This window comes from Calypte anna, chromosome 5A, assembly GCF_003957555.1.
Source record: "Calypte anna isolate BGI_N300 chromosome 5A, bCalAnn1_v1.p, whole genome shotgun sequence".
Lineage (NCBI taxonomy): Eukaryota > Metazoa > Chordata > Aves > Apodiformes > Trochilidae > Calypte > Calypte anna.
Genome location: NC_044251.1, coordinates 39,837,574 through 39,854,799, shown reverse-complemented (window position 1 = coordinate 39,854,799; position 17,226 = coordinate 39,837,574). Strand labels below are relative to the sequence as shown.

At 47.3% G+C, this 17,226-nt stretch overlaps 1 protein-coding gene across 5 annotated transcripts in view; it reads left to right on the top strand.

The window, feature by feature from the left end:
- KTN1 (kinectin 1) overlaps positions 1-12,470 on the top strand; it is a 78,191-nt gene extending 65,721 nt beyond the window's left edge. For 3 of the 5 annotated variants that reach the window (XM_030452130.1, XM_030452128.1, XM_030452126.1), the window contains 6 exons: positions 47-118; positions 591-674; positions 3,322-3,405; positions 4,722-4,814; positions 10,730-10,853; positions 11,933-12,470. In XM_030452130.1, coding sequence (XP_030307990.1) covers positions 47-118; positions 591-674; positions 3,322-3,405; positions 4,722-4,814; positions 10,730-10,853; positions 11,933-11,937 — 462 coding nt within the window. In that variant the 3' untranslated portion in view covers positions 11,938-12,470. Of the gene's footprint in view, positions 1-46; positions 119-590; positions 675-874; positions 959-3,321; positions 3,406-4,721; positions 4,815-10,729; positions 10,854-11,932 lie in introns of all 5 variants that reach the window. The other 2 variants (XM_030452129.1, XM_030452125.1) reach the window with 1 other exon arrangement.
- Positions 12,471-17,226: the final 4,756 nt, after the last annotated feature.

Genomic DNA, 17,226 nt, shown 5'->3' with positions numbered 1-17,226 from the left:
CTAACCCAACTAAATGATGTATTTTTATTTTTCTTGCAAACTGCAGATGCGTTCTTCAGTCGTTTCTTTGGAGCACGAGGTAGAGAGGTTAAAGGAAGAAATCAAAGAAGTTGAAACTGTATGTACAGGTGTTTTTTTGGTTTGTTTTTCTTCTTTAAAGCTTTCTATTACTTAGTGTGATTTAGGCTTATGCTTTAAGTCTGAACTTTGCTAGGACTTCTCTCTTGCAAGTAGTGCAGTCTGTGTGACAGTTTCAACTGGATCTTTTGGGTGGTGTTTTTAAGAAACAGAAAAGCTGGGTACTGCACATTGTCCTATTTTTCACTTCTGTACTCACCCACCAGGGCTCTTTCCTTGTGTGACTGAGCAGTTTACTGCTTGTTGTCAATCTTGGGCTTGATTTTTTTTTTTTTTTCTTGTTACCTTTTTAAAATGTAAACAGTTTAAATCCGTGCTGTGCAATTGCTGGATTTGAAATGCTCTCTAAATGTCACTGAGTATTTGATAGAAATTAATAGCCAATAATAAGAAAATGATACTGCAAGAAGGCACTGAAAACATCTGTTTTAACTCTGATTTTCTGTTTCTAGCTTAAAAAAGAGAGAGAACATTTGGAAAGTGAACTAGAAAAGGCAGAAATAGAACGATCTACTTATGTTTCAGAAGTCAGAGAGGTAAACACAATTAACCAAATTGTTCTTGTTCTGTTTTTTTTGGCTACCAGTTGGCTGGCAAACTAACCTAATGCTTAGCCCCTGTGGCTGAGGGGTTTGTATGCTTGTGACCTTAGGGTAGAGCACCACACTAATAACTGAGCAGAAGAAAAGTGGGCATCCTAAGGAGACAAATCCTAAAACTCTAAACTTCATTTCAGCTCAAAGATCTGTTGACTGAATTGCAGAAAAAACTTGATGATTCATATTCTGAAGCAGTAAGACAGAATGAAGAGTTAAATTTGGTAAGAAGCTTGCTCTCCATGGGGCACAAACTGGGCTCCCAGCAACTTATGAAGCGGAGACTTATTTCAAATCCTGTCTGTTCTGCTAACCTCTTCAGCTTGATATTTTTGTCCATTGCAATCATTTATGTAGTCTGACTTTTACAATTTGTCTCTTTCTCTGCTCCTAACAATAGCATGTCTGGTTCCTAAGACTTTTTTTTTTTTCCAAAGTCTGCAAGACTTTCATTCATGAAACTTCTTGAGAGTCAATCTTTTACAGTTTAGACTTGCACAACAGCAAATGTAACATCCTTGGGGCAACAAAAGTCATCCTGTCATAGGTTTAACTTGAGAATTATTCTCTGGTTGTGGGTTTTTTTCCCCCAAGCTTTTTGTGGATGCAGCTGTGGTACTCTGACTGTGCAGAGCCTTTTCCATCCTCCTCTCTATGTACAGAAATTGGCCAAAACCAATGTTAGGTGAATTCAGAGCATCCAATTATTCAGCACTTGGCATCCTGCTGGATAGCTGTGCTGGCTTGATGTGTGCATGGTATTACAGCATGTTTGGCTAGAAGGGCTTTCCTGCCAGTGCTGCTCCTTTCCCATGTTTTCTCAAGGAGTTAGATGAACTGAGGCCAGACCTGTAGACCCAAAGATGCATGGTTCTCCAGTTTGAGCCTTTTCACTTCTCCCTTATCTCAGTGATGTGTTTAAGGCTCCAAGAGCAGTCAGATCCTTCCTCTCCTTGTGTTTGACCCCTGCTTGAGCCAGAACTGGGACAGGTTGTCTCTGTCACCATGGTTTTGGAGTAGCTGATGGCACAACCTGTCACTGCAGGCTGAGCTGCTGATTTTACCAGAGTGCTGCTCAGTTAAATTAGTTGATTTAAAGAAAAAAAAACACCCCAAAAAACAACACTGCAGTAACAATCTGCTTAAGTTAATAGTATGCTTGGCAAGTCTAGTACAGCACTGATTAGCATCCTGCCTCAGCAACCCCAGCCTCTCATTTTGAAAGCAGGGGAAATGGGAATTGAATGTATATCTAAATGCCAACTTCTTGAATACAAGAGGCAACAGTCTATTATGTCTGTAACAACAACAGCTTAAGGCTGAGCTCCCTGCTCAGCTTGGCTCTGCAATCTGATGATTCTGTTCTGGTAGGAGTGTGAGAAGGTGGTAAACAGCTGCCTGCATCCACATAGCTCAGGAATGCTGTCCAGTGTATAGGAGAGGTGGGGGTTTTTTGAGGTTTTTTTTGCAGTAGGCAGGAGGCTGAGAAATAGAAATGATGAGATTTCAAAGTGTGTTTCCCCATAGTTTATAAGGAGAGAAGCTGAACCTGCTAAGGAGCTGAACAGTGCTTCCCCCAGATGTAGAAAAACAGCATCCACCAGTGCAGGGCCCTCCAAAGGGGGAAACCTTCCAAGGGTGAGACAACATCACATGTGGATTTGTAATTGGTGGGAATTCAGGGCTTTCAGTAGCCTATTGTTCACTTTAATTCCCTGCTGGCTCCTAAGAAGATTGACAGAAAGAGCAGTGAACATTAGCACAGCACACTTCAGAGGCACAAATCCAACAGAATTGGCACTTGAGCTTCTCTTGAGCACTCCTGGTTGAGGCTCAAGCTTTAAGTGCTGTGGCTGGTTCTGTGGTGAAGACCAATTGAAAGATTTTTTTTTTTATTATTTTTTTAAATGTTTATATCTCTTGGAAGGCTATAGTTTAAGGGCAGCCAGTATGAAGTACAAAACCAGTTATATCTCTCTTGACTGAGAGAGTTTTAAGTTTTTTGGATAGAGTCTAAACACAATTGACAATTTAATACATGCCTGTCAGTGAGTCATGCCTTGATGTGACATTAACAGACTGGTTAAGTCAACATAGTTACAGTAATTGGGGCTTTATTAAGATGACAAGTAGAGCCTTTTAGTTTTAGCAAAATGACTGTTTAGCCTGAATTAGGAAGATGACAATCTACATTTTTGCATATTTGCTGTGAATTAAGTTGAAGCCTGGGCTGACTTTTGTGATAAGGGTGCTGGAGAGTCTTACCCACTGTCAGTGTTGCAAAGATTCCCACTGACAACATAATTTAAAAGTTGAAATCACTTGGAATGAAGCTGATGCCCAACCCTGTCTTTTCTTCTGTACTTTCCCTTCTTTACATTTCTCTTTACAGATGGAGTCTCTCTTCCTTGACTGTCTCTGTAAACCTCATCATCCATATTAACTAATCCAGTGTGTGCAAGAATTGTTAGTAATCCTTACTCCCTGTGCAGTCAGTGTGCACTGGGTTAATCCCTGGGACAGAGAGATGCAATCTGTGTCTGTGTGTGCATGAGGGAACCCAATTTTCTTTGTTGTTCCCTTGCAGCTGAAAACGCAGCTGAACGAAACACTCTCAAAACTCAAAATTGATCAGAACGAGAGACAGAAGGTGGCTGGAGACTTCCCCAAGGTAAGCAGTGACTCTTAAGACACTTGGAGGTCTAAATGTTACTGAAACCCTCAAGATCTGTAGTTTTCTAGTGCTGGAAAATGTGGTGATTTGAGCAGCTTGAGCAGACTGCCTGCCTGGTGGAGTGCCTTGGGTGTCTTACTTTGCTCACTGGTTCCCCAGGTGATTGTGGGTTTAAGAGCTCATAGAAGATACCTGAAAACCTTCTGAAATGATAAAAATGCATCTAACAGCTCAGTTTAGTTATCCTTAGTTATCCTTTAGTTATCCTATGAGTCTCTTGTTCATGGTAATTTCATGCTGATGGGAACAAGTGGTGGTTGGGGGCTGACAAATAATTCTTTATTTCAAGAAACCCAGCCTCCCAAAAAGCCCACCCTGCAGCTCTACACCCATGCCACAGCCTGAAGCTTTAAATCTCCTTGCAAATGGCAGTGGGTTACAAGTTGGTTTATGAGCCATCTGCCCCTTTGCAGTGGTTACAAATTGTCTGTAACCCAGGAGACTGCAAATCTTTAAGGGTAACTATATAAAAGCTTGATGGGACAGGGTTACCTCTGCTCATCCTCAGTGGGTGCTCTTGCAAGAAGGGTTGAATTGAGAAATAAGTGTGAGAGGTCTCAGTGCTGTCTGTCATCCCAGAAAAAAACCCTCTCATGGGAGAACTGATGAATGGAGACAAGAAAAGCCAGCAGAGTAGCTGAGCTCTGTCTCTAGGCTGTGTAACACCTTATTCCTTCTGCTGGGGATCTACAGTATGGAAATCAAGCTGTGCTCTTGCAGGACAGTAGTGGGGGGACCTCTTGGTGGGGCAACTCTTGTCCTGAGATAGCTGATGAAAGCACTGCTAGGAGATGAGAAAATCAAGCAGACCTGCTGCAATAAGGTGTTGGAAATGTTTTGCCCAGGACACTTAGCTTGGATGTTGATGTGTGAAGTGAGCTGTGCTGCTGGCTGCTCCTCATAATATATTGTGTGTAAAAGCAGGTCTGTAATTAGGCTTTTGGAGACCTGCCTGCACTGCTGTTGCACACACAAACAAAAAATCTGCTGCATGATTTTTACCTAATGATAACTTGGCATGAGACTATTAAAGCTTCCCTGTGGAATTGCTCTCAGGCTGACACAGGATGTGCTGATGGTACAGAGAGATGTCAATCCTGGCAAATGTGGTGGTCCCCTGAGCACATCTGGCATAAAACAGAGTTCCCTCTGAACACTCATTTCCTGTATCTCCAGTGCTCTTGGAGAGATGGGGGTTTGCTTCTCAGCCTTTGCTAATTGTTTTGTCTCCTTTTTTTTTTTCTCTCCTACAGGCCCAGGAGTCTTTGGCATCTCTGGAGAGAGAAATTGGGAAAGTCATCGGGGATGCCAATGTTATTGAGAACAGTGATGTTTGCACAGACTCTGTGAGTGTTCTTTACTGAGCCCATGCTTGGGGGCAGCACAAATCTCATGCCAAGTATGAACTTTGGGGAGTGGGTTGCAGCAGAGGAACAGGAGGTGTGCTGCTGATGGTAAATTGAGGAATGAGGGAACCCCCTCTCCTCAAACATGTCAGGGTGGTGTCCCAAGGTTGCATTGGGAGTTCTGCTCTCATCTGGTCTGTGACCTCTTTCCCACAGATTAAATTTCCTAAGAAAGGGGAGAGATTCTGGGTATGAACTGTGGGCTTCCAGTGGGGGGCTGGTTTGGTTTGGGCAAAAGTGGGAACATCCCCAGACTTAGCCCTTCAAGAAGGGAAGCTGAAAACCATCCTGATCACTAAATGAGCTTAAAAAAAACCCAACTGTTGGGCTGGTACTTGCTAACATCTGTAATGCCAGAAGAAGAAGGCACTTAAGTGTCTTGAAGTGCCAAGAGCCTGTCCTGAGCCACTGGGAGGTGTCAGAATTTGAAGTCTTGATTCCTAGGAATTGGTATTGACCTCTTTGTAGTCCAGCACCAAAACCTTCCTAGCCTGAGCCTTGCTGAGCAGCAGACTTGAGCACTGCCTGATGATGCTGTGGGTGACTTCTCCATGGTGATTTTTTTATCCTCCAGTAATGGCATTGTAGTTTTGCAGGGTCTGGAATTGGGTGGGCTGTTTGGGATGGCTTCTTTTCATGTGTGCAGGTAACTCAGCCCATGGGCCACCACCATAAGCATGGGTGGTTGCTGGGCTGGTTGTGTAGCTGCTTGGCTGGGTGCTGGCCCTAAAAAAGACACCACCCATACCAGTGCCTGAGGTGTGGATTGGTAACTGGGCTTTCCACATCTTTCCCACCAGCTTCTAAATAGCTCCAGAACAGCTTTCCAGGAGGCAGTTGGGAAGGGAGAGGTTAAAGCAGATGCCTTCCCAGCACGTTTTACACAGTTAAGTGGTGTCAATAGAACTCCTTACCCATTTTCTTTGGATGGATGGAGTGGAAGGAAACGCTGTCGTTTGAGGACAGGGAGGGAGAGGAGCACTTGCTGGTAGGACAAATAATTTATAATGGCTCCTTTTAGCTACAGAAAGTAAGTAGCTTCATCAGTGAGAGGGAACTTAGGAGCCCTCTAAGGAGTACTGTAGAAAAGCCATTGCCTTTGCAATCACAGAATCATAGAATTGGCTGGGTTGGAAGGGACCTCAGAGATCATCAAGTCCAACCCTTGATCCACTCCCACTGCAGTTCCCAGCCCATGGCACTCAGTGCCACATCCAGGCTCTTTGGAAATATCTCCAGACACGGAGAATCCTCTACTTCCCTGGGCAGCCCATTCCAATGCCTGATCACCCTCTCCAGAAAGAAATTCTTTCTAATCTCCAACCTAAACCTCCCCTGGCACAACTTGAGACCCTGCCCTCTTGTCTTGCTGAGAGTTGCCTGGGAAAAGAGCCCAACCCCCCCCCCTGGCTCCAACCTCCTTTCAGGGAGTTGGAGAGAGTGATGAGGTCTCCCCTGAGCCTCCTCTTCTCCAGCCTCAACACCCCCAGCTCCCTCAGCCTCTCCTCATAGGGTCTGTGCTCGAGTCCCTTCACCAGCCCAGTTGCCTCCTTTGGACCTGCTCCAGCACCTCAATCTCCTTCCTAAACTGAGAGGCCCAGAACTGGACACAGGACTCGAGGTGAATGAAATGGCTTTTCCAGGCTGATCACTCCTGGGTGCTGATCAGCCCTTGTGTTGTAGGCTCAGTGTCTGAGCCAGAGATGTAGTTGGGCTTGTGAGACCAGGGATGTTTCCCAGCCCTGTGGGTTGGTTTCCTGGGAATGGGTCTGCTGGCCCCTCTCCTGTGTTGGAGGCCAACCAGTGATGGTGACAGCTGGGTGCTCTGTGTCCCTGTCTGCAGCCAGCTGGAGAAAAGCCTTCCTCAAATCAATGCCAGACTGTTTGCTCTCTGCCTTTATGGCTTATCAGAGAATGGCTTGGATTGGAAAGGACCTTTGAGATCATGTAGTACCAACCCCCCCTACCTGTGTGTCTCACCACCCACACAGGAAAGAACTTCTACCTCATCTTTAAGTCTTCCCTCTGTCAACTTGAAACCATTCCCCCTTGGCCTCCCCAGCTTTCCTGGAGCCCCTTCAGGCACTGGAAGATGCTCTAAGGTATCTATGAACCCTTCTCTTCTCCAGACTAATCTCAGCCTGGCTCCAGATCAGAGCTGCTCCAGTCCTGGGATCATCTCCATGGCGTCCTGGACTCACTCCAGCAGTTTGGACCCAACCCTGCAAGGGTTTCTCCCCAAAGCAGAGCAGAGCAGAGAGGGACAATCCCCTCCCTCACCTGCTGGGGATGCAGCCCAGGACATCCAGGTGTAGAATCCAATCCAGGACATCCAGGGTTTTGGCTGTGCCATTTTGTGGCTGGTAACACTGGCCAGCCCTCCTGAACCAGGTGGCATTAGATGTGCCCTGGGATAGTTGGATTTAATTGCTTTTTAGCCTTAACTTGCACAGTCTCTGTGGCTCAGGCATTGCTCAGTGTGCAAACCTAAGCAGGCTTCCTCTGGAATATCCACTGCTGTATTCTGAAGAGAAGTGTGAAAAAACAGTCCTAATAAACCTGTAATTAAGCCTTCATTAGTAAAAATACACTAATTGTCTAGATAGTGCTCTTGAAAGGTAGCCATTGGCAGGGGCTGGAATTAGAACACTTTATCTCCCTCCCCAAGCCTCTTTTCCTAATTTTTTTTTTTTGAGGGGGGGGGGGAAAAAAAGCTGTCTCCCTAGAAGCCTAAAAACCCAGCTTAAAATAGCTCTCAGATTAAAAAAAGAAAGTCTCCCAGCCACTTCCACCTAGCAACAGTGCCTTTTTTTTTTTTTTTTTTTTTTTAAGAAGGATCAGAAAACACATGCTCAAAACTGAGCATATTTGTTCCTTTTGGGTACTGGAACCAACCCAGAAAATTGAGAAATGATGCTTTCGTAAACCCTCAAACACATTCTGTGTGTTTTCTTTAGACTTCTTTCTTTTTAAAAATAGAAATAGTCATTTGCCTTTCCTAATCAGCTCCTTTGTCACTTATGGGGTTGGATGATAACTAAAGGGTGCCTTTTAGTGTGCTTTAAGGAGGTTATTTATATTCAGCTTGCTTAGGCAGTGAACTTATTTTGAGGTTTATATGCAATCTAATGCACTTTCCATCCCCCCCCGTGAATCTTGGTGTAAAAACCAAAACATTTCAGCCTTGAAAACTGGAAGTGCTGGCTGTGTAAAGCACAGATCTGTCAGTTTGGTGCCTGTTTTAGCTACTGGGTCTGTGATCTCAGGGGTTCCCCACTGCCATCCTCTTCCTCTCTTCATCCCTGTGTCCCAAAGACAAGAATTCCCCCAGTTCATGGGAAGTGTGGGACTGGGCAGTGATGGCTGCCAAGGGCAACCTTCCACTCCTGGGTGAGCAGAAGCTGCAGGATGGTTGTGCCAAGCCCAAATCCATTGGGAGCTGCTCAGGATTGACCCTGGGGGGGTTGGGGATGTGTCTGTAATTTGTGAGTGAATTCCAGCTGAGATTGGTGAAGCCACAAAACTGAAGGGAGAGGAAGCAAATAAAAGAGAGAAGCATATTTCCTGGAGAAGAGGGCTAGGAGTGAACTGAAGAGGTCCTTCATTGCTTCTGCTGGTGGTGCTTTCTAAGCTAATGAATGCCCTTGCTCTCTCATACCCAGCACTGCCATTCATTCATTAGCAGGATGCTAATTGCATTTGCTTTGCCACTTGCAGCAACCTGCCTGAAATCGCTGAGTGTAATCTCAGTCTTGGGAGTCCTGATTTCCTATTTTTAATACTTAAAACAGTTTGAAGCTGCCTTAATACTGTTTCCCAATTTTTATTTTTATTTTTTTAACAGTAAAAAAACCACGTTTACCAGTCTGGGTTGAATAAAAGCTTTACCATCTCTTGCTTTGTTCCCCTGCCTGAGCCCGCAGCCGTCCCCATCAGCCTTGCAGGTGCTTGGGTTTGATTTACTGCTCGTTCAGCATTGCAGGCAGCATTTCCAGCCATGTGGGAGCTGGGAGGAAAAGTGGCCCTCTCTGAACTCCCTCTAATTTCCCTGAAACTCCAGGGAGAGATTTGCAACAGCATTATACATCACTCTTGTTCTGGTAGCAGAAAGGGGTTTGTAGCTGGGAGGGGAACTTGCTGGTGCCCAGCGCTTGCAGAAGCCTCTGTGCTCCTATTCAAAATTGGGTGCTGACACCCAGGCAGAATTGCTGCTTTTTAGCTGGTAAATGGCAAGGGAAAGCTCTCCTAAGGGCTGTGTCTGCATATCCAGACTGTGAGCTGAATAAGGAGTGGTAATGTGTGGTTTAGATGTGGAGTTCTTTGTACGTCTCTGGAGGAGCTAATCAATAAAGGCAATAAAATGGGGATTATATCAGTGTTGGCTCAGCAAGAGGGACTGTGGGGAGGAGAGCAGGAAGAGGGGAAGAGTCCATTTCCAGTCAAGATACTTCTCTGTTGAAGAATTCCTTAAAACAGCATTAAAAAAAAAAAAAGCTCAGTAATTTCATTTTAGCACAGGAGGATGGTTTTGGAATCTTAGAATCTCAAGGTGGTTTGGGTTAGAAGGGGCCTTAAAGCTCATCCAGTTCCAACCCCCTGCCATGGTCAGGGACACCTCTCACCAGCCCAGGTTGCTCCAAGCCCCATCCAACCTGGGCTGAGACACTGCCAGGGATGGGGCAGCCACAGCTTCTCTGGGAAACCTGGCACAGGGGCTCAGCACCCTCACATCAAACTATTTCTTCCTGACATCTCATCTCTCTTCCATCTGGAAACCCTTCCCCCTCATCCCATCCCTCCCTGCCCTTGTCCCCAGTCCCTCCCCAGCTTTCCTGGAGCCCCTTCAGGCACTGGAAGGTGCTCTAAGGTCTCCCCATTGCAGCCTTCTCTTCTCCAGCCTCAACACCCCCAACTCTCTCAGCCTGGCTCCAGAGCAGAGCTGCTCCAGCCCTCCCAGCAGCTCCAGGGCCTCCTCTGGACTCACTCCAACACCTCCATCTCCTTCTGGGCTTGGGGACCCCAGAACTGGACCCAGCACTGCAGGCTGGTAGTGACATCTCTCATGAGAGTTCTTTGTGGCTTTCTTTTTCCTTTTCTCCATGTTGACTGCTACTTAGACTGCTTTGTGAAGCTCTCATCCATAGAATCGAATCATAGAATCGACTGGGTTGGAAGGGACCTCAGAGATCATCAAGTCCAACCCTTGATCCACTACTGTTGCAGTTACCAGCCCATGCCTTGGTGCTACTGGCAAGCAGGAATTTCTGGGAGCTTGGAGTAGAGGGTGAACCCATGGGGGGCAGCTGGTGGGCAGCAACTCAGGTCCTGACCCTGAGCAGGAGCTGTGGTGCTGCTGCCCTGGGGGTGGTGATGATCATGAAGCTGTGTCACCAGCCAGCTGTTTCTAAATGGTTTCACATCTGGAGCTGTCTTGTGCTTGGGTATTCTCCTCTGCTGAGGACACCATCCCATAGATCCTTGTAGAGCCCAAGTCCTGGGTGGTCCCTCAGGCTTGTTATGATGGGGGGGTCAGAAGTCATCCTCTGGTTAGGATCATTGTCCCCTTACAGCCCATGTGGTCTCATCTGGATGGGGTTTCCAGCCAGACTTGGAGCTGGAGGTCAGCAGTGCTCTCACTGGTGTTTGGCATATGCAGGGAATTCCCTGGAAAACAGGAAAAGTTGTCTTGACTTTGAACAACTCTTCCAACGTGGCCATAACCCTCTGAGTTACAGGAATTGGTCCCATCTGCTCAAGGAGTTGTAATTTTATACAGAGGATCTAATTCTAGGCTGTCTTGGTAATTAGACTGTAAATGAGTTTTTAATGATTTTTTTTTCCTCTCCTTCTTCCAGGAATTGACTGATAAAAGACTAAATGTGGCAGTGAATCTTAACCAGGATGTAGGGCATCTGAAGAAGCTGCTCCTGTCAGTAAGCCAAATGCTCTCAAAGGGACGAGAACACTACCAGCTAGTAGGTGAGTGTGACTGGTGGCCATCCAGTTGAACTGGGAGGATACTGGTCAGTGATGGTCGGATCCTGTTCAGATTTAACAAGTCTGCTGTCAAAATCTGAGATTTTCTACATGAAAAGCTTCTAGGAAACACCAGATTTGTCCCTCTCTGGGTCCATTCTTGAGTTAGCTGAACTCACATCCCTGTGTCCCTCTCTGGGCACATAATTCTGTCCCTTTTTTAATCCCTGGGCATTGTTTTCCTTCATCCCAGCAACAAAATCAAAAGATCTACACTCCCACTCTTCTGCTTGCTTTGGGATGGAGATCTGAAGTAAAGGGTTGGGGTAAGGCCAGCCAGCTTTGTAGGGTTGGGGTGAGCCCAGCCAGCTTTGTAGGGTTGGGGTGAGCCCAGCCAGCTTGTAGGGTTGGGGTGAGCCCAGCCAGCTTTGTAGGGTTGGGGTGAGCCCAGCCAGCTTTGTAGGGTTGGGGTGAGCCCAGCCAGCTTTGTAGGGTTGGGGTGAGCCCAGCCAGCTTTGTAGGGTTGGGGTGAGCCCAGCCAGCCTTGTAGGGTTGGGGTAAGCCCAGCCAGCCTTGTAGGGTTGGGGTGAGCCCAGTCAGCCTTGTAGGGTTGGGGTGAGCCCAGTCAGCCTTGTAGGGTTGGGGTGAGCCCAGTCAGCCTTGTAGGGTTGGGGTGAGCCCAGTCAGCCTTGTAGGGTTGGGGTGAGCCCAGCCAGCCTTGTAGGGTTGGAGTGAGCCCAGCCAGCCTTGTAGGGTTGGGGTGAGCCCAGCCAGCTTTGTAGGGTTGGGGTGAGCCCAGCCAGCTTTGTAGGGTTGGGGTGAGCCCAGCCAGCCTTGTAGGGTTGGGGTAAGCCCAGCCAGCCTTGTAGGGTTGGGGTGAGCCCAGCTTTGTAGGGTAGGCTTGTTGCAGATGGGAGGAAGGTGTTTCTTGTGCCTTGGGCTCCCCCACCTTGATGTGTTCCTCTGGGTTTTTTTTGGGTTGAAAGTAATAAAGTGGGTGAGGTGAGGATGTGCTGGAGCCTCTGGCCCTTGGGAACTGCTGGTCTGATGTGTGGTGTTTGTGTTTTGTGTTTCTCTTGCAGAATGAAGTCACGGGGGAATCATTAATTTGAGGATAGCAGAAGGCATTGTATTATATTTTGCCAAATTAAAGCCTTATTTATGTTTTCACCCTTTCTACTTCGTCAGAAACACTGAACAGAGTTTTGTCTTTTCTAATCCTTGTTAGACTACTGATTTCAAGAAAAAAAAAAAAAAACCCAAACCAAACCCCAGCTCTGTAGACACCTCCAGAGTTTAGTTTTATAATAAAAACAAACCTGTTTGGATAAATTAGACCTTTACATTCCTGGAGAGACAGTAAACATGTAATCTTTTATCTTATTTTGCTCAATAAAACTTGTTCAGAAAACTCCAACGTGGTAAAGTCACCAGTGGGATATAACATTTTAATACTGATGTTGTACACTGTTTTACTTAATTACATTTTTTTGGGATTAGCTGCCTCTGACTTCAACCTCAAGTTAAACATTCAACTTTTTTTTTTTTTTCTTTTCTTTTTTTTTTGGTTGCTAATGTAATCAGTTTTTGTAATGGTGTCAGCAAATAAAGGGATGCTATTATCCAAGGTGTTCCTGAGCTGTTCTTTTAACTGAAGGTGAAGAAGTTGGGGGAGATTTCTACCTCTCCAAAAGGAGCATCAGGCTCTACTTGGTGTCTGGTTTTGGGCAGAGGAGAAGGTACAAGCTGGGGAAGAGGGGTGCTTTCAAACTTCAGAGTAGGTCCTGCAGTGTTTTGAAGGGTTTTGGATGCTCTGATCCTGGCTGTTTGGTGGGGAAGGTCACTGATGGGCCAGGGATTCTTCTGGGAGTGTGGGGGGATCAAAGCCTCCTTTGCTTTGGGTTTTTGAGTGCATCTTAAGGGGAACACTTCAGTTCTGTGGGAGGTTCTTGAATAAGCAAAGGGAGATGTTGCTGAATTCTTGAGAACACTTGACATGATTATCTGAAGGCAACAGAGCAGTTGGGGGTCTAAATATAATTGATTGCAGAGGAAAAAGTGTTCAAACTGCTCACCCTGAGCTTTTTGCATTTGCCTTTGTGGAGTTTTTTTTGTTGATATCTTGGTCCTTTGTCACTCATCCCCTCTTGAGCAGACAGAGGGTGAAGAAGTTTCTTCCTAACATGGACCCAGTGGTTTCCTGGATGGTGCAAATCCTGTTGGAAGCCATGAAATTAACTCAGAAGAAGGATAGAAAACTGAAAAACCTGTGTTCCTTCACCAAAGCTGGGTTTCAGCTGCAGCCATCAAAATGTTACCTTCCTTGGAGATGTTACTTCATTGAGGGAAAATTCAGATGCCCTTAGTCCACCTCTTTTATAGGTGCTTGGAAGCAGAAAGCATTTCTGGGGCCAGACAAACCCCCTGCAACCAGATATGAGGAAAACCAGAACCCTGGAGGCTCTCCACACTTGTCTAGGTTGTGGTCAGAGGCTGATCCTTTGGCAGGTATCTCCACACCTTTTTTATTTTGATAAGCAGCAGCTGAACAGATGTGTGCAAGTTTGACAGTTCTGGAAGTACAAACACAACCCTCAGCTTTCAGTGGTGTTGGTTTGGGCTGGGGATGTCTTGGTGGTGCTGTCACTGTCATCCTGCCCATCTGGAGAAGTCCCCATGGTCACCCCAGCTGAGAAACTCTTCTTCATTCTGTCCCAGGCAAGTATGGGGTCACAGGAGTGGGTGGTGGGCATGTTGGAGAGCAGACCTGAAGTCTTGCTGTCAGACTCAGCTCTGCTTTCTGATGTGAAGCTGAGTGGAAGCTCAACCTCCCCCTGGATCAGATCCTTTCGCTCCTCCATGCATCTGGGTCTGGGCTGTGTTTTTTTGCTCTTTTCCCTTCCCCTGATGGATAGAAGCAGTGGACAGCAGGGAATCTTCTCCAGGAGCTGTTCTTCATCCTCTTTTTGTCTCAGCAGATACCAGTTCTCCCAGTTACCTGTTTTTAGGTGTATCTGGGGTCTTCCCGCATCTCCTGTCATCACGTGCACTGCTGGGTGGGACAACATGAAGTGAATTCCCACCACCATAGAATCACAGAATCATAGAATCTACTGGGTTGGAAGGGACCTCAGAGATCATCAAGTCCAACCCTTGATCCACTCCCACTGCAGTTCCCAGCCCATGGCACTCAGTGCCACATCCAGGCTCTTTGGAAAGATCTCCAGACACGGAGAATCCACTACTTCCCTGGGCAGCCCATTCCAATGCCTGATCACCCTCTCCAGAAAGAAATTCTTTCTCATCTCCAACCTAAACCTCCCCTGGCACAACTTGAGACCTTGCCCTCTTGTCTTGCTGAGAGTTGCCTGGGAAAAGAGCCCAACCCCCCCCTGGCTCCAACCTCCTTTCAGGGAGTTGGAAAGAGTGATGAGGTCTCCCCTGAGCCTCCTCTTCTCCAGCCTCAACACCCCCAGCTCCCTCAGCCTCTCCTCATAGGGTCTGTGCTCGAGTCCCTTCACCAGCCCAGTTGCCTCCTTTGGACCTGCTCCAGCACCTCAGTCTCCTTCCTTCTGTTCAGGTGTTTTGCAGGACCCTAGGAGACAGAGGTGTGACCAGTGGAGCTGGGTTGATGTCCCTCTGTCTGTCCCCAGCCTGGTGCCACAAAAGCAGAGCAGTTTTGGGGACCTGCTGTGCTCATCCTGCCTCCCCCTCCAACCCCTCGGGGTAGAGTCCCAGTGCAAACTGGGCTCTCCAGGAAAACTGCTGTCCCCTTTTCCTCAAAAAAAAAAAAGAAAGTGACTTTGCAAGTGGTGGTGGTGCCTTGTTCAAGGAAGAAGAATTCCTGGAAGGGACGTGGCAGTGCCTGGAGATCTGCTGGGTGCAGCTTTGGGAGGAGTGAAGATGAGGGGAGTGTGGAGATGGAAACCTGGCTGTGCCTCTGGGTTTTGCTGGGGTCAGCTGCAGTGCTCAGGATAAAAGAGGAGAGATTTGCAGCATCATTCCCCTGCTCTCTGGGCAGAAATTCTCCCAGGAGAAGGATGCCAGACCTTTTGTTTTATAATTTTAAGTGGAGGTTTTTATTTTGCTTTAGGAGAGGTGTTAAAGGCAGCTGTAAAAAGATCCCCTGCAAAGCCCAGCTGAGCAAACCCTGATCCTCTCTCTGAAGGGTGAGGAAAGGTGAGGATGGCTTCCCTGGAGCAGTGGGAAGGGGGCTGGATGCTGTTTCATCTCCGTGTCCTCTCCAGCCCTTGATAAAATGCGGCTGCTGGCAGTTTTCTCTCCCATTTGGAAGGTTTTGCCAATTCAGTCCCCCAGAAACCCCTCCTGCTCTGAGCATCTGCCCAGATAAAATATAAAGACAAAAAAAAAAAAAAAAAGATTCTGGTGGAAGCTGATTCATCAGTCTGAAGGCAGAGCTGGGACTGGATGTGTTTTCCCAGCCTGGTTCTCCACGGCCCTTGGGTCCCAGCCAGGCAGGGAGCGTCGGCTCCGTCTCTGCCCGCGCTAGAGGGAGACAATAGCTAATGGATACAGGGATGCTTTTCTTGGAAAAAGCCCAAATGGGGGATGTTCAGATCTGCCAGCACTGGGTTTCTTTGATTTTATTTTTTAAATATTGTTTTTTCATTGCAAGGCCGGGGTGATTTGCACAACAGAAGCTGTGATGCTGAGTAGTTCCAGCCTGCTCCGTTCACCTCCAAACCTGGCTTCCCTCTCCCCCCTTCAGCAGCCCCTTTCCAAATGGGAATGAGGAAGGTTCTGAGCTGGCTGTTTACTCCTGCTGAAGTTGTGCTGCCTCTTCTTCATCCCCCAGCACGATCCTCTCCACCCCTTCCCAGCTGCATCCAGCAGACACGTGCAGGAGGTGGTGGTTCATCTGGTGGCTGCTGTTGGGTTTTCTCAGGCAGTGACTCACTGGGCTATTTATTATCCTGATTAAAAAAGAAACCTCATGCAAGTTTAATTCAACCCTGAAGAATTGAAATGATTTTGCTGTAAAAACCTCTTTTGCAATGATGCAGCTGTGGCTGCTGGTGCTGGGGGGGAGGTTAATGGGGGGGGTCTGTGCCATCAGTGTTCCCACGTCCCCCGTGCTCAGCCTGTGACCTTGGCACAAGAACTTCTCAGCAGATGGGAATTTCTTTGAACTGTTTGGTGTTCACTGAGGCTTTTCCCAGGCTGAGCTCTGACTTTCCCCTTGGCTGTTTGGGTTATACCAGGTTTTTTGGGGGTTTTTTGGGTTTTTTTTCCTGCAGATCTAGGTGGAAGCTGTGAGCAGATTGAGCTGTGGCTGGCGGGGTGGGAGCATCTAAAGTGGTTTCTAAGGGAGGTGAGAAACATTCTTTCTGTCTGATTTCTTGGCTTCAAGACCTTGACCAAACTTAATCCACTTAAAGGGTTGTCAGGGCCTGGCCCAGGCTGTCCAGGGCAGGGCTGGAGTCCCCATCATCCCTGGAGGGGTTTCAGAGCCCTGGGGATGAGGGACATGGGGCAGGGGTGGCCTTAGCAGTGGTTGGACTTGATCTCAAAGGTCTTTTCCAACCAAAAGAATTCTGATTTCTCTGTGAAGTCAGGAGTCCAAGGAAGATGTGGACATCACTGAGCAGGAGCTTCCCTGCATTGCCTGCACTTTTTGCTGTACTTAGAATGGTTTGGTCAAACATCATCTTCCAGCTCTGAGGGTCCAGAGCATTCCTATGCCCTGGCTGGAGAGGAAAGGACTTGGGAAGAAAGTCTCCAGTAGCTCTGTGAGCTGCCCCATCTCCAGAAGTTTTAAAATGAAATGGAAATAGTTGGAGTGCTGTAAAACTGGGTTTCTTTCACCTCCTTCTAGGGATTTTCTGACAAATCTCCATGGATCCCATGCCAGCCCTGGCTGTGTCCCCTGCTGCAGTGTCCTGGGGTGCCTGGGAGAGGCAAGGAGCCTTTTTTTTTTAAAATAAATTGGGGTTTTTTGTGTTGTGGAGGTCATCTTCTCCCCCAGACTTGCTTATAATAAGCCTTAAAATAAGGAGGTACAAATTGTGTTGATTTTGCTGAGAGCTCTGCCTTTTCCCAGGGAAGGACTGGAGACCTGAGAGGTAGGAACTTCAGCAGGAATGTCATCAGGATGAGGATGAAATCTGCAAGATTTCACTGAAGCAAGTAAAGCAAAGTTCTTGAGGGGTTTCCTGTGTCTGCAGGAAGGCCCAGGAGTAGAGGGACAAGCTGTGGGAACGCCAGGACTTGCTCAGGTGATGGCTGGGGGATGTCACCCCTGCTCTGTCCCCTCTCCTCCTCCCTGCCCACCACCAGTTCTCCTGAACCAGGCACCAAACTGGTGACCAAACCCTTCAGTCCCAGCATCTGGAGCCAGCCCGAGGGAATGGCTTTT